Source organism: Agelaius phoeniceus, chromosome 1 (genome assembly GCF_051311805.1).
Source record: "Agelaius phoeniceus isolate bAgePho1 chromosome 1, bAgePho1.hap1, whole genome shotgun sequence".
Taxonomy (NCBI): domain Eukaryota; kingdom Metazoa; phylum Chordata; class Aves; order Passeriformes; family Icteridae; genus Agelaius; species Agelaius phoeniceus.
This window is the reverse complement of record NC_135265.1, coordinates 29,177,171-29,197,366: the sequence shown is the minus strand read 5'-3', so window position 1 is coordinate 29,197,366 and position 20,196 is coordinate 29,177,171. Positions and strand designations below refer to the sequence as shown.

The following is a 20,196-nucleotide window of genomic DNA, read 5'->3' as shown; positions in this document are numbered from 1 at the left end:
GAGGAATTTTATGATATTCTGAGCTTCTGTTTGTATCTGCACTGGACTCTAAGTGAAAGAGAAGATTTTTAATTTTTTTTTTTTTAATGTAGTCTGTCCCTGTTCACAATGGGATTCCAACATTTCCTATTAGAGCATGATTTATCAGGAATTTACTTCATCTCCAGTCCAAACTGTAGTACAGGCCTCTAAATTTAAAAAGAAAAATAAGCATAGCACTTAACACTGAAAGAGACCTAAACTTAGAAGTACAATAAATAAAATAAATAAAAACCTAAATTAAAATTACAAAAAATAAAGATGAACCCAAAGCAAAGTTGGAAAAAGGAATGTCACTCAAGCCTGTTATGTTCAAAAGCCAAATATGATTTCTGTCTTTTATATCTTAGGTTTATGGTATAATGTAATTAAATACTCTCTGTCCTATCAAACATAACCTGTAGCTTTTATATTGCCGTTTTTCTTAGAGGCGTCTATTTCTTGTCCTTCCCTCTTTCTCAAGCTAGATTTGATTTTGAAACACAAGCAAATGAATGTCAGTTCCTTTGACCTCTGTTCTGCCATTCCATTGCTGAAATTCTGCCCAATTGGAAATTTCCATTCAGGCTGAGTGGCATTTGTTGAACTGGTGGTTGTTGTTTTAATTTTTATTTTACATTATTTTAACACTCTTTTGCAAAAGTCATGGACTTTATGCAAGCCTTGCTGCGCCTATGCATGACATTTTAAAAGCAGCTGCTTCTGTGGATCTTTTTCACAATAGTACCTTTCTTTCCTGGAGACACTCTGACCCTCACAAAAAACCCTTCAGTTACTTTTAAACCTTGGTCTGTGATGTTTCCAAACTTGTATGTGGAGTATTACCACCGAATTTAATACTATGCAAACCTAAGGGATACAGAGACTAACTAAAAAGGTACAGTGAAGAGTAAATAAGATCAGTTAAAGATTTTTCAATATCTCTACCACCTTCTCCTCCTTTAAAACAGTATAGAATGTTGTACAGACTTTGTCTTCAAAATCTCTGCTCTACATTATACCTTTTATGATCAGACTTATTAGGCAGAACAATGTGCACAAGGAAATAGATGGAGCAGAATGGTTTATGAGGGTTTCTTATGTAAAAAGTGTTTTTCAGATTTGCAATAATTTTTTTCAGCCTGCAGTGTATTAGAAATGAAGATAAAACTATAGAATGTTACTATGCTACAGGAATCCTTCTTGCTCCTTGGGACAGTACACGTGCTGTTTGCTTATTAAGGCAGCACACAGTTCTCAGAAGATGTCTTATTTTAGCTATAGAACTGATTTTTCTTTAATATGCATTAATGGAAAGTGACGGGAGAACTTACATACAACATACTTCTATGCTTCTACAGTACTGAAAAGGCCAGAATTGTGTGAATTCATAGCCATATATTTCAGAGAGCAAGAGCTGGGCAGCTTCCTTTAACCTGCAGTCATTTTACCTTGCTTGCTTCCCTGTGGTGAACCTGTAGCAGTAATAGCAGCAGTTGCAGATGGAATTAGAGCACATTTGGCCCTTGTCACATATCTCAGGGCTTGAATTCCACCTCCTGCTTTGATTTCCTTTTTTGTTTGATTGATTGATTGATTGACTGATTGATTGAATGTGGGACTTTTTAAAATATTACTCTTCAAAATAGGAAAAAAAATCTTTACGACAAAATAAAATCCAATAAGAGCCAGTAACTTCATGCCTTATTAAAATACAGTACTTTCGAAAATGAAAATCCTAACATTCAAAGATTGCATGTTCTTCCCTTCTTCCCTCTTTTTCAAATACTGAAAACTAATGAATTGCAAAATTGTGAATAATGGGAACCTTGCGCACTCTCTGTGGAAGAAGCCTCTAACATCAGAGCTGAGTTTGGTGACCCAATATAGCTAGGTCAAAGAAGAAATGAAGTCCTGGAATATTACTGAAATCCTCCCAGCATGCAATATTTGTCCCTATTATTGATCCTTAGTATACTCACAAGAGCCTAATTTTCCTTTTTTGAAAAACAGGTATAATTATTTTTTCCAATCTTGTGAACAGATTTTGGGATGTGCAAATACAAGTTTTTAAGCACATTAAATTCACCAAATGAAAAGATCACTTCCTGCTTCTAAATATTTTGCATTTTATAATTCTAAGGGTTCAAATGATATCTCCTTTGTGGCATTTATTATTTTGGTGGAGACTTGCACAATTTGTCTGGTGGGACTCTGATCTATAGTTCCTGTATATCCTATTACAGCTGTACATATAGTTTTAGTCTCCATTTTCTGTTTATTTTTTTTCCTACCTCACATTTCCTCCCAGGGAAGAATTTCCCTACCACATGACTCAACATAGCTGTTTAGTCCTCAATTTAAACCTTGCAAACATTGGCTTTTCTCAGTCTACCGACAGCTTTCTTTTATCTCAACTTCATTTTCTCTTTTGGCATCTCTGCCTGTGTGCGCCATGTAGTGCTGCCAAGGATTAGCTCCTTGTCTTTATTGCTGTCCTTTCCTGATTTCCATGCTCTCCTCAACCACCTTTCATAGATGCACCCCATCTTTGGCTCTTTGCAATACAGTTTATCCTGAGGGTGAGATTGGTTGATCTAGGTAGCTCTCTAATAGCTGTGATAGCCATAAAAACAGTAATGACAGTCGGCAGTGCCCCACATTTTCTTCTTACTTTTTGCTTTTTTGCTTTGGATGGGAAAAGTTCTCACGGAAAGCTCAAGAACCTCATACATTGTATTTTTTCAAATGCTGCTTTAAAACTTCTAATTTAAAATGCATCTGCTAGTCACAGATAGAAGTGAAACATAGCTACTGTCTGTTTTGTTACCTCTGCCTCTCAAGGATACTGGGTTTGGCTGTGAGGGAGAACACATTTTCATTTCTGTTTTGATGAGCAAACACCTCTGCTCTCTAGGACAGAGACCACCATCTTTGCTCAGCACCTTCACAGGAACAATAAAGCCTGGCTACGAAGGCTGGCATTTTCAGCAACTAAAAATAGAGAACATATTAAATATGGCAAAAGTGAGAACATAATGCATATGATCTCATTATCTTCCCAGAAGTTAACATAGTCTGTTCTCTTACATTATCTACTCTACAACAAAATACATGCCCTACTGCAAATGGGCACAAAAAATTTAATTCCTCTCCTGAACACCAGTGGCAACACATGCATGCCTCAGCCTCTTAATAGCAAAGCCACTTCCTAATTAATTGGAGACTGGGGCAGGGTTTGCTTCTGGAACAACATTTACAGTGTGCTTTTCAACTAATGTCTTGGTTTATTTAGGTCTTTTTATTGTTTTACTAAGTCTTTGCTTCTGAAAAAACCCTAAGAAATACTATTCTCTGTCTTTTAATTTTTTTTCTCTTAGTAATCAACATCAGCTTTCAGTATCTTGTCATTTTATGTGCATGGAGCTGTGTTTAGATTTTGTCCCTTTTCTTTGACTCTTCTATTGCTTGTCTTGGAATACTCAGGTGTTGTGCACAACTATCTGGGCTTAGGGGTGGTACACAGGTGGAAGTGGATGGCTAGGTCCTAAGGTTCTAATGATTATGCAGGTTAACTATTTCAAATGTACATATATACAATATAATATAAATATAGCCATCGCCTGCCAATAGTAATAGTTTTAAATATTGCTGTAACTATGAAAATTCATAAATTAATAATTGTAGAGAGAGGTCATATGTTTTACTAACTCAGGTGATGCAGTTGCTAGAAAAAGAGGAAATAGGCTTAAGGCCCTTATTTGAATCCACAAGCTTGTTGGTTTTTTTTGTCATTATAGCCAGTCATTTAATAAATGGCATTGCTTTTTCCCTTGCTGCTATGTTAATATCTGTGCTCGAGCTCTGAGCATGTCTAATAGTGATCTTGAGGGAGAGTTTGTAATTCTGAAAGGGCACATTGTGTCATCTTTGTGTCTTCTGTGTTTCAGGAGGGCTTAAAGAATGACCAAAACCATTTAATGTGCACTAAACAACTTATAAATGAGAGATTTTCCAGCAAACTTAGTAAACACAATCTTTAAGCATTTCTCTTCCTGTTCCTTGCTTCATGTTTGCCTTAGACTATAATTGTATCAAGAGATTTGAGGTTTTCTCCAAACTCTATGAACTACAGTGGGGCAGAAATCTCACAAAGTATGTGAAGGATTCTGAAGTGTTTACATGATTCTCTCTTGGTACCTGTACAGGAGGACATGCAAATTCAAGCCATCTGTGAGATTATGCACAAATTCTTTTGCTGGCCCGATATTCAAGTGACTTCTAGGCTACTTGATTATCACTTTATCATGGCTGGCCATTTAATTAATTTAATTGCAAGGAGAGAAATCTGGATACTCCACTGACCCTGCAAGAACCTATTGCAATTTACATTTAATGTTTTAACTTGGTTTGTTCTTCCAGTGACTCATACACTGCTATATTAGGTCCTGGACTAGTATCATTTTTATTTTATTTTGATTTTCTCCGTTGGTAAAGAAATGAGTATTATTGTGATGGGATTAAGATGATTTATACAACTCAGTCAAGAAGTCTTTCGAGTTTTCTGTAGTATTTTCCACTAGAGCACTGCCTGATGCTTTGGTTGTGTTGGCACAGAGAGCTGAGAATTTATCCTGATCATGGATTCACAGTTCTAGATGATTCACTCCTGTTGTGTAGTAATTGTCATTGAAATTAATACATATGAGTAGCATTTTTGCTCCTCAAAGGTTCAGAAGGAACTAGATTAGGAAAATCCAAGAGGCTAGATGCAGCTAGTATCTCCACAATCAATAGTAATAGACTATTATGGTCAACACTACTCAAGAACTCAATGCTCAATATCTCACTTTATAGGGACAAAACCCCCAGTGAGATGACAGGGGGTGCCTGTGTAGGAATTACCCAGAAGACCATTAGGAGATCCAGAACAATACTGAGGTTACTCTGCTCCAACAACTGGGCCAGTGCTCTGAGTTGCCAAGCCTTTTCCTCTCTAAAGCTTTTATACTTTGAAGTCTTGGTTATGATGAAGGCTGAAAATATTTTTAAACTTAACTTACTTTTCATCTTTCAGGGAATCACAGAATGGTTTGGCTTGGACCAGACCTTAAAGGTCATCTAGTTCCAGCCCCCTTGCTGCAGACAAGGACACCTTGACCAGATTACTCAGAATTCCACCCAGCCTGGTCTTGGACACTTCCAGGGATAGGATATCCATCACTTTGCAAAACTGTTCTAGTGCCTCATCACCCTTATAGTAAGCAGTTTCTCCCTAAAATCTAATCTAAAGCAGCCCTCTTTCAGTTTAAAACTGCTCCCACCTTGTGCTGTCACTGTATGCCCTCATAAAAGCTTCCTCTCCATCTCTCTTGTAGACCTCTTTATGTTCTGGAAGGTGCTATAAGGTCTCTCTCCCTGGAGCCTTCTCTTCTCCAGGTGGAACAACCCCAATTCTCTCAGTCTGTCTTTATATGACAGGTTCCCAAATCCTATGATCAATTTAGTGGCCCTCTCCAACAAGTCTACATCTTTTTTATTTGGAGGCTTTGGAGCTGGATGCAGTATTCCAGGTGAGGTCTGCCCTGAAGAGAGGAGAGGGGAAGAATCTCCTTTGATCTCCTGGTCACACTTCTTCTTGAAGCCCAGGGTAAGGTTAGCACACATTGCAATAAAAGATTTGTCTGGAATTTTAATTTCTTGCACTCATTGTGAAATATTCTAATTTTTGTTTTCCTGTGTAGCATAATTTTCTAGTACATAAATGTTTTCTGAAAATTGCCCTACACTGCATTATCAGTTAAACAGACATTGAAATGCAGTTGGTTATGGAGGCCTCTAGGTTTGTAATACTAGGTCTAAATGACAATGATGTATGCAATGTGCTGGTAATTCATATAGTCAAACAGAAAATAACACTGTTGTTTTCTTTTTTAATTGAAGATACTTGTTTGCATGTACTTTTAATTCCACATCTCATAGTTTCACACATGAATATAATCACCATTTTATTTCTTCCTACTGGTACATTCCTTTTTCCTGATTTAAGGTTTAGTCCTTGATGCTGCATTTGAAACAAAGGCTTTACAGAAAGCCATAATGTTGGGCAAGTATCTGCCCTATTAATTTCTCTGTTTTTTTCTTTTAAATTTTGATGTTATATACTATTTTGTTATATGACACTATGACACATCATGATAAAATAAGCACTCTTAATCTTCTTAAAGAGTCAGCATCAAGAGGTTAAAATGTGGTCAAGGGTTAATTTACCAGACAGAAATCTCATTAGGTTTTCATGGATTTGCTGTAGTCAGTCACATATGCAGTTGTTATTTTAATGAGTCTTCTATATACTATGTTTTAAAAGTTCCTGCTCAACAGTTTGGATGGAGGGTATCCCTTTTTGTTGTCTGTCAGGCTCATCAGTGACATCAAAGTTTTACTGGGAAATGCCTGGAAGGAATGGATAAAGGAAAACAATTTCCAAAATCTAGTATTTAAAAAACCTAGGTTTTTTAAATGTAGCTTTGAAATGTACCTGCATATTATGCTCCAATTGTGACTGTCCCTTTTCTGAAGGATTTTCTTCAGTATAAGCATAATTTGATGAGGGTGTCAAATTGAACAGAAAATATAGATTTCCTTGTCCACTTTCAAATAAATGTGTGAAATATATATTGCCATTAAGAAATGGAAATAATATATAATTTTCAATATATAGTGACGCTTTATAGATTACTTGAACATGTCTGTTTGTAAAAGGGAGCTAGTATCTTATTTCTAAAGCAGTATTATTAGAAAAGTTGATTTAAAAATAATTTCTTATAGCAAAATAAATTCAGCACATTTTTTGGATATTTTCAATTGGGTAAAATCTGTTCCACCTTTTCAACTAAAAATGGAAGTGATTTTGAAGTTAATTTTTCATTTTCTAAAAGGATTATTTAAAAGGAAAATATATTTAATAATACAGTACTATTTAATTATGTTTTAACTACTCTTTCCAAAAAGAGCAGTTAAAACACAAAAACTTTATAAAAACCCCAAAAGTTGCAAGAATTTTGAACAAGCATGTAAAATTACAAAGTAATTACTATGCCTTCACCAGTTAACATATGAGACAGTTATGACTGATGATGATACAAATTGCAATTCAGCACATAGAACTACATCTACAGCATCCTCCTCTTAATAGTTAATGAAGTTTTTCTGAGTACCACTCAGCACAGTGGATGAACAAAGATGAGGATAAAGAGGGCTTCAAAACGGCTTTACTCTTCCTTTCCTCCCTAGCATGTGTAACAGGGCCAGAGAGAGGGAGGAGGGAAGAGATGTGTGGCATGAGGAGGAACAGCAAGCAGTACAGTGCTTCTCCTGCCAGGATGCATTTATTGCACAGCTTCTCTCGGAGTTACAGCCCAGCCGGGACCACAGAGAGCTCGGCTGTTTGCAGAGAGTTGACCTCCTACAGCTCAGTAAAGCAAGATGCCAAAATTGTGCACATGGAGGGGAGGTGGTGGTGTGTGCTGGAAGGTGGCCACGGTGCTGTGCCAGACTTTGTAAGGTGCAGGTTGTGGTGTAGGGAAGTACAAGGTGGGACCCAACCCATGTGAATTTCATGGGTGATTTTGGGTGATTATTTCATGGGCCATTCCTAATATGTGATGGCTCTGCGGTAACTTTGGAAACTTCACTTGATGTTGGTTTAATTGCCTTGGCCAACTGACACACCAACGATTTTTAGTGCACTGTTTAAAGACAAGAAAATCCATTACTGATTTTGCTTTAGAAGACTATGTGGTAAAGTCCAGTGCTTTGGGAGCTGGTTGATGAGTGGCTCAGGGTATCCATCCAGTGGGGTGGGGTGGTCAGCTGGAGGCAGTCGCTTCACTGGCTCTGCTGGTCCAGGGGTTAAATTGGCCACTTGCTTCCCAGGGTTGTATGTGTAGCCACAGCCTTCCCATAAGCCCAGCAGCTGCTCCAGTTTGAGTATGGGTATAAATAAGAAAATGACGGCCTCGTTAGAGAAGCTGTGAACGCCCCATCCCTGGCAGTGCTCAAGGCTGGGCTGGATGCGGCTTTGAGCAATCTGGTGTAGTGAGAGCTGCCCATGGTGGGGGGTAGAATTAGCAATTATTGTATCACAAAAGTGGCTTACAGGAACAACTGAGAGACTTGGTCAAGAACAGAATAAAATTATCATAGGTTTTTACATTTAGAATAACATTACTCTCTTGTAATTGCAGGTATGCTGGGATGGGTGTGTGAAAACAGAAGGAGCAAGAACACAAAAAACAAGCTGCTGGTGGTGGATGTTTTCCCTGTGAAGGCCATATGGGAAGGACAGGAGTGGTGGGAACATGGTGCCTCTCTCTTCCTCAGCTGGACTGGACAAGTGAGTATAGATGGTGAGATCAGAAAGGAGGACAATCAAAGTGTTGTGGCAGAGAGTAATATGCTCCAGAATAGAGTGTAATGAAACAGCCATAGTTTTTGAAACAAAGTAGTACAGAAGAAGTGACCTGAATATTGTTAAAACCACCAGAGGGAAATTATGCAAAAGCAGGTTTCTTTAGTTGGCTTTACACTGTCAGCTATAAAGTGAGCCCTCAGAAATGGCCGAGGGAGAAGCTGGGCTTGCTGGCTTTGGGGCTTTACTTGTTAAATGCTGAACTACATCAGATCATAGAAACCTGAAACTTTGTATCTCACAGCAAGACAGCGTCATGAATACCTAAATTTACCACCTGATTGCTGCGATACCTGGGATTTACTGCTCAAAGGGAGGACAAATATAGCTGTTACAAAACCACACAAATCTGCTTTGGTGCATCTTGGCTGTTGAGAAAGGCAAGAGTTTTTGGACACAGCCTTCCAACAGCCACTCTGTCCAAAGAACAGAAAGCTTGCTTTCTTAGAGAAGTTCTCAGAAGTCCTGACCTTGGTAGGTCCTGGCACCACTACACCAAAAAATTCCCCTAGATAGATCCGGTGTATGGGTGCTGCCAAATTCTGTCCACAAAACCTAGAAATTATGTCATCCTCGTAGAAATAAAAATTGCTTTCTATGATTCAATTAAAAAAAAAAAAAAAAAAAAAAAAGGAAGAACCAAAAAAAAACCCACCCCAAACCCGCCAACCAAAAACGCCCGACAAAAAAAGCCAAACCGAGAGCAGCCATGAGCCCCGGGATGCCACCAGCTCCGGACAAAACGGTACCAAGTGTCTCTGGCCGCGCTCACCTCCGGGCGCCCGCGGCGCTTTGCGGGGCAGCTGCGCCGCCAGAAAGGGCGCGCGTGTGCGTGGGGGGTGCGTTTCGCTTTACGGAGTCAGGCAGGCGAAACTTTTTCTTTAAATAATTTAAATTTTGTGAATGGAAGGGGTTGCCCTGCCACCCCGGGGAGGCGTAGGGGACACGGCGTGCCCGCGGCAGGATCCCGGGCTACCGGCGGGCCCCCGAGCGCCACTTCCGAGGCGCTGCCCCGCGGGCCGGGGCCGCGGCGGGAGTCGCCCCCCGCGGGGCCGGGCGGGGCGGCGGGGCCGGGGCCGGGGCCGGGGCGGGCGGGCCGCGGCGATCGGCGATCCGGCGGGGGGCGCGGGGAGCCAATGGGCGGCGGGGATCCGCCGGCGCGGCTCGGGGGCCCCTGGAGGAGGAGGAGAGGAAAAACCACGGGATTGAGCTCTGTCAGTGGCGCTCGCGGCTTCCAAGGGGGAAGTGCCGGGGAATAATTAATGTTTTTATTAAATTTGGAGGGAATTTTTTTGCAGCCGATCGCCGCGCGTGGCCTTCAGGTGGGTCTTCCCCCGCAACTTTGCCCGCCGCCCCGCAGGATTGCGCGGCGGCGGTGGGGCTGCGGGAGCGATCCTGTGGGAGAAGGTGGCTGGTGCGCGGGGCGGGGGGGCCGTGTCTGTGTGTGTGTGTGTGTCTGTGTGTCCGTCTGTGTGTGTGTGTGTGAGGGCGGTGAGTGCGTGGCCGCCGGGCGCCGCCGCCGCCGCGAGGTGCGCGGCGAGCCCCGCGTTCGCCATTACGAGTTGAGCACACGCTTGCGAGAGCCGGGGCTGCCGCCGGCGCGGATCGCCCGCGGGCGCGGCGCGCAGTGTAAATAAAGCCCTGCCTCTCGCTCCGCCGGCCGCCGCCGAGTGCTTTTGCTCCTCCGCGTTTTGCTGGCAGGAGCGTGTAACCCAGGTGAAGGCAGAGAAGGGAGGGTTGTTTTTATGAATGGGACTCTTTGAGGTTAATTAGGTATGCAAATGCAAGCAGTTCATTCATGCTGCCTCTTTTTTTTTTTTTTTTTTTTTTTTTTTAAATCTAAAAGCCATCTTGTATTCCCCTCTAGGCTGATTGGAGTCCAGATCCCGAGGAAATCTCCAGATCAAATGCCCAGTAAATAAAAAAACACTGAGCTAAGACTCGTGGAAGAGCTGCAGAATGGATGGATTTTATGACCAGCAAGTGCCTTACATGGTCACCAATGTGAGTGATCAGTTCAAAGTTGGTGTTTATAAACTTGACTCCGACTTATTTCTGTGGGGGAGTTTTACAGACACAGTCTCTGCTTTGTTACGGCTGTAGGGGCGACTCTTCATCTGGGAGCTTTGCTTGCAAGATGAGCCTATCTTCTTAGTTATTGCAATAAAGCATCGTGTTCTTTTAAAGACAGTTTTGGGATGATTAAAAAATCATGCACATGATTAGCGGATGAGGGAGGCGAGAGCAGCAGCAGCTGCATTCAAAGTTTCTGGCTGCGTTTGCCTGCAACGTTCAAAAGAATGAAGTTGAGGCAAACATTAACCTTTTTTTTCCCCTCTCTGTTTTTTTTTTTTTCTTTCAGGACTTTGCAAACAATTTTATAAGTAACGCAGGGAAACAAAGCAGTCTATTATAATTTCATGTCTGGGTTCTCCTGCATAGCTTATGCTATGGGGATTTATGGGCTATTGTGTAGGTTTGTATACTTTAGATGCTAAAAATACGATTGGCATTGTGTTGCTGCTTGAGCACATTATATATGTATTGTACAAATAGATGTCTACATAGATAGATAGAAATGTGTTGCATTTAGATATAGGACTCTTTGGGAGGATATTAGGTGCTCAGCAATATCTTTTGTTTGAAATTGAAGGCTGGCAAGAAGTCCCTGTTTGAAAATATAAAGAATTTATGCCAAGTTTGCATATTCCTGATTAATTACAAAAAGCCCAAAACAAACCCAACCAAATCTCAAACCTCAGATTTCTAAAGTAACTGATCTTTCCTGTTTATAGAATCCGCGTGGGAGAAACTGTAATGAGAGACCGACAAATGTCAGGAAAAGAAAATTCATTAACAGAGACCTGGCTCATGATTCAGAAGGTGAGGGCTTGTTGTTTCCCCCCCACCCCCCCCCCCCTTTTCTTACTAATGCAGAGAAGCTTTTTGAGAGCTCTTTATTTATTTATTTTGGAGATAAATATATCTAGATCAATCTGAATAAACAAGACAAGAAAACTACATTTACTAATGCAAAACAAACTGGCAAAGGCAATAAATTTATAAAGTTGAAAGTCTTTCCTTGACTTACCCTGTTGCATTTTGTGCACATGTGGCACACGAATGTCATGCACTGAGGACAAGCCTTTGCGGCATCTGACACAAGTCATGGCACCTGGGTTTTCACCATCAAGCCTCTTCATATTTAGGGCATTCTTCATCCCTCCCATCTTTTAACGTCCTTTTCCCTGGTATGTCTTCACTAGTGGTAGCAGGAGTGAGAGAATGTGGGTGTGGAGATTTGATTTTCACCAGCTTTACTGTATAGTCAGGGTTCTGGTGCCTGCTGGCCGGTTTCTCTTGTTGTATAACACTAACAGGGTTAAAAATCCAGGGAATTTCGATTAAGAGAACCTACAGTGGAGAGAGTTTTGGAGGCCCAGAGGTTTGTAACTTAGTCCCATCAGTAGCCACCCAGGACTGTAGGTTGAGAACTGTAGCTGTTAACACTTCTTTAGGTTACAAGGTCTGTATTATGCTACGCCTGCAGCCCTGAAAGTACATGAGACCTACAGGAAGATATGTAGAGGCCTATAACTTACCCCTATGTAAATCTTATCAGGGTAAGAACACACTGACACACTTTTCAAAGTCCATACTTGCCTGGAAAAGTAGATTCAAAAAAAAGCAACTTTCTGATTTTCAGTTAAATCATTTCCCAGTGTGCATGTGGGGTATCAGTCCACAGGATAAATGAATAGCCTCTGTCATTTAAGTATATGTAAATAGTTATCTGTCAGCATTCATAAAAAAGAAAGTCTCTCTCAAAATACAGTAAATTAAAAATAAACCATTTGTTAGTTCAAATATCCTACTTAGTCTTAGCAAACAGAATTTTCGTAACTGAGTTTCTGAGGCTTGCAAGTAAGCTGAATGCTGCTCTGCTTTACACCCATTATAAGTAACTGATTTCAGTGCATTGCAAAAGATAAGCTGCTGCAAAATTCAGTCCATGAAGAAGGTGGTTTTAGTTTTAAAGAAGTACAGTGAGTACAGCATAGAGGAAATAGTGGTGGTTCTCATGTCATATGAAGTAAAACATTAGGGGAAGTACAAAAGATTTCCCATTTCTCTTTGCTATTGCAGCATCTCAGGTCACGGCTTCAGAATTTTTATATGATAGTTATGACCCTACTATTAAAAATTCTCAGTTGTTGCTCAGGCAGAACTGTGGAAGTCCAAGCAAGCTTTATCTGGGGCAGATATTACAGGAGGAGGCCTGAATTGTATAAGAAGAAATTGTTCACCTGTAAGAAATATTACGATTTTTAACTTTTCTATGTGTTGCTGAATGAGCCTTTTATACTAGAGAGCTCTGTTAAGATTCTGGTTATTATTTCAGGAGCTGAAAATACAGTAAGTGCTTGGGTTTTTATTAATAGGTGTAGAAAAATCAGTAACTGATGCCTCAGAATGCCTGCTTTTTCTGTGCACTTGACTGCCAAACCAGAATTAATGTATATTGCTCTTAAGGAAAAATATATTTTTGAACCTATTTTAATCTTTTGAAGAGATAAAATTTTATCCATGTCTTTATCTTTTTGCAGAACTCTTTCAAGATCTGAGCCAATTACAGGAGACATGGCTTGCAGAAGGTAAGGGAAAAAAACTGCTTGTAAAAAGAGGAAAAACAACTCTGGAGGGGAAAAAAAAAGTCCTGAACTTGCTGTCTTAATGTTCAGCCCAATTAATTGAGCTCTAAAAGAGCCACCTCATGTGTCATGCATACATTAGAGCCTCTGATGAGTTTGTCTTTGGGGACTCTGGGGCTGCTCTACCCAGTGTCATCACAAATTACCAGGAGAAATTGCTTCCAGCTCACAATCACATCTGCTTTTGGCAAGAACTAATGCACCAAGACTTCAAGTTCTAAGCCTCTGTTCAGATTTTAATTGCAATTGATCAGGTTTATATTATTGTACCTCGAGAGACTACATACAGCCAGAACTGGGCTTGCTGTTTCCTTTTCAGCAGCACATATAATTATTTGGTGTTCTGGTGGAGTACTTTTCTGATGGCAGAAATTAGTTTCTCTGGGTTCATCGGGACGGGATGCTTCAAGATTTAAGTGCAAGTGTCTTCTTTCCACCTTGTTCACAACACAGAACATTAGGTGTGTATGAAATGCTTAACCAGTACTTTTTCTTTCTTTTTTTTTTTTTTCAGAAACCTTTAAATATTTTGCATGTTATTTTTGTCTTTGTATTTGTAGTTGTGAGATTCTGTACCGGGTGATTAGAAAACTAACATCGGTCTGTTTTACACATGCATGCTCTTTTAAGTATTTCAAATAATCTTGCAGAGCACATTCTAGTGAAGAGACAAGATTTAAGAACAATAATGTACAAATCTGAATTTCGAGTAGTTGTTGAGATATTCATTTAACAGTAACAAAAATGAGCTGCTGCATTAGAACTTTAACAAGTTGCAAGGTACCTTTTTGCTTGTTCAAGTCTATTTGTTTTCAGCAACATTTTCCGATTTTTTTTTCTTTGATATTTGCAGTACTGTTTATTTGAAGCATAAAGATTTTTGTGCATTATCTCTTCTCAATATTTCTGGTCAATTTTTTTATGTAAACTTCTGTATCTGAAATAGACATAAATTTGATGCAAGTTAAAATAATCTCTCCAGATTCATCCTGATTTAAATGAATGTGAGTATTCACAAATGTTTAAGTTTTTTCCTGTACAGGACTTATACTCTATCTGTGCAGCTGTTTATAGAAGAGATGGTCTGTGTTTAGTTTTTTTTGATTTTTTTTTTTTTGTTTGGTTTTTTTTGTTGTTGTTGTTGGGGTTTTTTGGGGTTTTGATTTTTTTTGTTTTGTTTTGTATTTATTTTAAAGGAGGGATGTTGGGGTGAAATGCTTACTGCTTGTGTTCATAAAAAGGGAAATATTGCTGACTACTTGTTTATACCCTGATTCTGTTTTAACAGCTTTTTGTGTGGTTTCTTTTACCTATTAGTAAGTTGTGGGGTATTGTTTATTTTGATGACATTTTTATTCTGCTAGTATTAGTTTTAGTATGGGGTTATTCTGTGTATAATCAAAAACCCCTCCTGAAATTAATGGAACAGAGGATATATTTTTATGAACTAATAAAATTCTTCCCTAATAATTGAAAACAGGCTGTCCTGAACTAAGATCATTTTTGTAGTATAATGGTCAGCTGTAGCTGTCTCCCTGTGGTGATTTTCCTAAGGAGCTCTTTACATTGTATCATCTCATTCATGTCAGCAATCAGAAACATGTTAAAATGCTACTCAAAAGATACTATATTTTAATTTAGAGGTTAACTTTCAGTTTGATTGTTTCACTGGCATGGATGTTTTTGTTTCTGAAAAATGATTAAATTTCTTTGATCTTAAGTCAGAAACAATGCAGGCAGATTCATAATGCATGTGCAGATAATAATGGAAGTTGGAAAAATAATGCAGAATTTAAAACTGAAATTTGATCATTTCCATAGATACATAAATTAATGTTATGGCAATTTTTTTTTTCTGAAGGCACTGCTTATTTTAGACTAGAATCATTTGTTTGAGAGCCTTTTAACCTCTTTATTAGAGAGTATTTCACTGAATAACTTTAGATAGGTTTTGAGAGAGAAGATGTCTAGTCCCATGTCAGCTAGGTTGAATAACCTTTATAAAGGCAGATAAAATAATCTGGGAAATAGTTAAAAATGAAAAAAAAGTTCTTTTTTTTTTACATAGCAGAAAGAAATAAACCTAACTAACACTATTTGTCCATGCTATATTTCAACTAAATATTACAGGTTTTGCAGTGTTCTAGAAATACTTTAAGAAATCTCTGTTTCGGGCCATGCCGTGGTTTGAGCTGTTTCATGGAACAAACTTTGCACAGCTTTTCATAAGGCTAAACTAAAACTGAAATAAAAAGTTAAGATGGCAACATCAAATATTGAACTGTTAGCTTCATCCCAAAGTTTTATGGAAAAAAATTAAAAAAACACCCTTAACAACTTCTGTTAGTCTTTATAATATGGTAGTGTTTGAGGACATTGTAGCTCTGCTCAAATGTCTATATGGATGAGCTTAGCCAGGAAACAGATTTTGAAATCAGACTTGTTTACCCATTGCTAGATGTGTCCATTTATGTTCTTCTGGACCTTCCTAGGCTAGAAGTCTGCCAATTTGGCAGCATCAGTACTGTTTACATATTTCTTTTCATAATGCTCTGGAGCCAGGGAAATGACCATGAAATTTTAAAACATCTTGACCCTTTTTAAGAAAAGCAGTGGCAGCTGACCAGGTTTCTCCCACAAGTTCAGATCCCCACTGGGGTGTAACCAGGTCAAAAATCTACTTATTTGTTAGGAGAAGAAAGTGAGTTGCATTTTATGACACACAAAAATAATGCTTGTGGATTTTTCTTTGTTTTGCTTTTCTTGAAGCTGTCCTTACTGCATCACATATTTTAGCCTGAAGACTTTTACAGTTAGTATCACCTGTGACAAGTTGGTGGTAAACAAGTAAACAGAAAAGATATGTATTCTTTTCCTCTTGAAAATGGTGGGAGGTTCACTTGTATTAAAGAATTAATCCAAATGTAAACAATTTGTGTAACCTGTTTAATATTTTATTACTACATAATTAACAAGCTGAATACTACTTACAGAGAGCTCACAAATGTATTCCACTAGCTGCATAGTAGATTTTTATGGAAATGAGTTTTACTTCTTATTCTGTGTTGTATTATATATGTAAGAAAGAATCTAAATTATTTTGATGTAAAACAACTCTAAGATTGCCCTGTGTCAATTGTTATGCAAGACAGAAGATAGAGTATAAGTTTTCTCATGCTAGAAATTGAAAATGGGAAGCCTTTAATAATTTTTTCAATGTTCAACCTTGAAATAGTTAAACTTGCCTATTGCTAACCAAGACAAATATTATTTGGGTTTTATCTTGTCTATTTAAATAACTCAATGGCAACATTTTGACATGATAATACTATAAAATGACTTTATTGATTCCATGTGTTTGGAATCAGATTGGTTCTGTCAGGTAGCAATTGTTCAGTGACTTGAAAAAAAGTGGTTAAAATATTAATCTAATGTTATCTTGTCATGGCAGCTCTACCTACTTGTGGAACAAAATGTAGAGAGAACAAATTGTTAGTGAGTGAGTGAGTGTCTCCTTTCTATGCTGAAAGCATTTGGTTTTGGGGAATACTAGATTAACAAAGAACTCCAATTTTTTTGAAATATTATTTAGACACTAATTTCTCCTACAGCTTGTTTAAGATACATAAAATGCATCCCAAGTGAAGACAAATAATAAATTTATGTACCAGATCTGCTTCTTGGAGCAAGCTAATAAGCTTCTCAGATGGCAATATACTAAAAACTAAAATATAACATTTTTTGTGTGATTTGAAAAACATACAAAAAGATTAAATAAACAGAAAGGGGTCTGAAATAACTGCTACAGGTAACGGGTTCGTGCCTCTACCGCAACTCTGCTAAATTGAGGGGATGGCTTCTTCAGCTAGTGGTATTCAGAAGCCCCTTCTTAGTATCTGAAAGTAAGTAATTTCTCTCAAATAATTATTGGCCAACTTTGGAATGAACTTGAGGAAATAAGTTTCTTCCCTCTGTTCTCCTAATGTGAAGGTCCCACCAGTGTTGCAGTGATGTCTAAGCAAGTGTTGACTTGTAGTTTGTTTCTTGAATGAGGAGGTGTGAAAGGAAATAGTTTCTAGGTCTTGAAGGACTGCTTTTATTAAAAGAGAGTACTGGATCTTCAAATATTAGTCTAGTTAGAGTGGCTTTGTTTAATCTGGCTAACTAGCTTTTTTCTGCCAAAAAGTTGTAAAATTTAGCCAGTGTAAGGCAGATGGTATGTAGCCACATTCAAGACCTGTCCACATTTTTATAGGAGCAATAAGAGTCAAGAAATTATAATTTAGTACCTCCATGACTGAAATCTGCCTGACAGGAACAAACACTCTTAAAAGAAGTGAAAACACTTTCAGTTTGTAATACAGAGAATATCTTATTCTCTTTTTTTTTTGTGGAGTCTAGTGATCTGATAAATTTGATTTTCTAATTCAGCTCGTGATCATAAATATCTGCACAAAAAAAGAACAGTTAGATTAGGTAAAAAAGGAAGTCAAGGCATGTTACTAAAATAAAAATCCAAAAGAAATAAACCCACCAAAAATCTACAAGTCTGAAAGTCTGCGTAGTAATAAACTTTTTCATGTTTTTCTTGTTTGCTAGTAAAGTAAATAATTTTACTCAAAATCATAATTTTTAAATGCGGACAGGGTTTTGCTAACCATGAGGCATGTAGCAAAATACTAAATGTGAGAACTCCTTTTAAAACTAACTTTTTTTCTCATTTTTAGTATAGCAGCAAATGAAGAGCAGATTCTGCAAACCCATCCTCATATTCCTAGGGATTATTCACATAAGGAAGAATTTTGAGATCTGGAACTAGTTTTGAAGTGCATTTAAGTTTATTAGTGTGAGCATCTCACGTTATGTAAAAAGGGTTTGGGGTTGTTTTGACAGCAAATCCAGTGCTTATGGGTAATAATTTTTTTTTGCCATCTTGAAATTTATCACTGTTTTACCTTCCCGATGCTTCTTTGTTAGAAACAGTTGTTCCCGTGGAAAAAGTACAGCCACCAACCAACACCCCCCCCCCACCCCAGCTCTTGCAGGAATACTTACAATTTAGCCAATCTTTCAGATATTCAGAAGTGACAATGAATCAAAGAAAACTCAATAGATCCATTACTGTTGAGGCCCAAAGTCTTATTTTAGCTAAGGCCAAAATGCTACTGCTCATATAGAATTTCCTGTCAATTTCAATTTCTTTTGCCACTTTGAATAAATGATGGATATTTTAAAACTAATTGCGCTTAGCTCTAAAAGTGAAGCATGAGGTCAGAGCACACAGTACCGCAGGAAGTGTTCTGCTACCCAAAATAAAGTTTTAAGTGAAGCATTTTCAGCTTCTTGTTTTTCTGGACGGTTTCCAGTTTGTTTTTTTTTTTTTTTTTTTTAAACAAGAACACCTTTCTCTGGAGTGCAGCTGAGCTTTTGGAAGCAGTTTTTGAGTGGGAGAAGGAAGAGTTAAGTTTAAACCCTTTATAGTTTGCTTAACTTTTCATTTATTAAATAACGTTCCTCAGCAGGTCTGTGCTGCATCTTGAGACAAAGCAGTGAAATCACTGTGTTTATGCCTAAAGTTCAAGTTTACTTTGCTGTAGCTTTCTGGAAGGGTGTGACATGAAAAGCTTGTGGTTGGGGCCACATGGTTCATGCTGGACTGTGTTTTTGTGAATGGAGGCAGAACTCCAGTTCTGACTGCTTGTCTTGAGGAATTGCTTCGGAGATCAGCTGTCTCATTCACTGGCAGAAAGAATGACTCATACATCTTCTGCCTTGTTTGGCTCCAGGTCATTGTTACAGTGGATAGAGCTGGTTTTAATTAAATATTAACTCCTTTTGTCCTGGATGCTTGTTAATGGGAACTTTTTGTTTACTTGTGATGAAAGCAAGCTAACAGGCCCAAGTTCTAAACTTTTTTTTCCCTCCAAATTGCTTTCCCTTTGCAAAATGAACCATCAGTTCAGCCTTTCAAAGAGTGTTTAAAGCTTTAAAAACTACAAACAAGCATTAAGTATTTTTGTGCTGTGAATGTTTGCATATCTCAGTAGGTAGTGAAACTGTAAAACCTAAACTGATAACATCTTCAAGATCGTCATTTAAATTTCTGCATGCTTTTCAAATCCTCTTGAGACATTATAGCTATAGTCAGAAGGAAAAAAAAACTTTTGGTAATATTCTAGGCTGAGTTGGATAGCTTATGCTGCAGATGTTGTCTGCTTCAGGAGTCTGAGGCTTGATGGCTCTGAATGTGGAATGAACTCATGTAGCTGCTTCTGCTATAAGCAGTAAAAGCCACGTGCTTAATATCCTTCAAAACCTTTTATCAGTCTTTTGGAATATACTTGCCTTCTCAGACCCCCATAATTAAGTAGCTCAAGGAAATGTTCTCATTCAGATGGGTGATCATTTCAGATATCTTTTTTCAATTTCCCTCTGAATGGCAAAGTAAAAAAAAAAGTTGTGCTGATTTCTGCATTGTGACTTGTGTATGTTAACAGAAGCTTTTATGGTGGCCTTGCTAAGTTGCAGTATTTATGAATAAAAGAGGAAATGAATGGCCATGTATATAAATGTGTAGACAGTTGTGACGCTGCAAGTTACATTTTCCTCTCAGACATTCATGTTGAGGTGTCTTTACCTGCCTATTTAATTTGCTGCAAGATCTACCTGTGATTATCCAAAATCCAGGTACAAAAGCCCTCCTCTGCCTGAGCGATGGGATGGTGTATCCCAGTGATGCAGCATCTCACAGCGAGATGCTGGTGGAAGGAGTCTCTGTATGACGATGAGTGCTTGCATTTCAGCAGTATGAGCATATGCAATTTCAGTTTTGCTTCTTTAGGAATAATATCAGGTTAAGTGAAAGAAATAAGTACTCATTTCCACCCGTTAGCAGGTCCTTTTAATTTCTCCATATAGGCTTATGGGTTCATTTCTAAGGTACTGATGCTACTAAATTTGCATTCCAGTTGGAAATGCATGTTCCTAGTTTGAATG

The 20,196-nt window shown here is 38.4% G+C and overlaps 1 protein-coding gene across 5 annotated transcripts in view; it reads left to right on the top strand.

The window, feature by feature from the left end:
* The first annotated feature begins 9,116 nt into the window (after positions 1-9,116).
* Positions 9,117-20,196, top strand: part of ETV1 (ETS variant transcription factor 1) — a 66,409-nt gene continuing 55,329 nt past the window's right edge. The window contains exons 1-4 of one of the 5 annotated variants that reach the window (XM_077175498.1): positions 9,117-9,233; positions 10,356-10,492; positions 11,284-11,371; positions 13,096-13,143. In XM_077175498.1, the coding sequence (XP_077031613.1) occupies positions 10,448-10,492; positions 11,284-11,371; positions 13,096-13,143 (181 nt within the window). In that variant the 5' untranslated portion in view covers positions 9,117-9,233; positions 10,356-10,447. Of the gene's footprint in view, positions 9,234-9,329; positions 9,352-9,601; positions 9,811-10,111; positions 10,262-10,355; positions 10,493-11,283; positions 11,372-13,095; positions 13,144-13,292; positions 13,662-20,196 lie in introns of those variants that run through there. The other 4 variants (XM_077175505.1, XM_054632339.2, XM_077175511.1 and 1 more) reach the window with 4 other exon arrangements.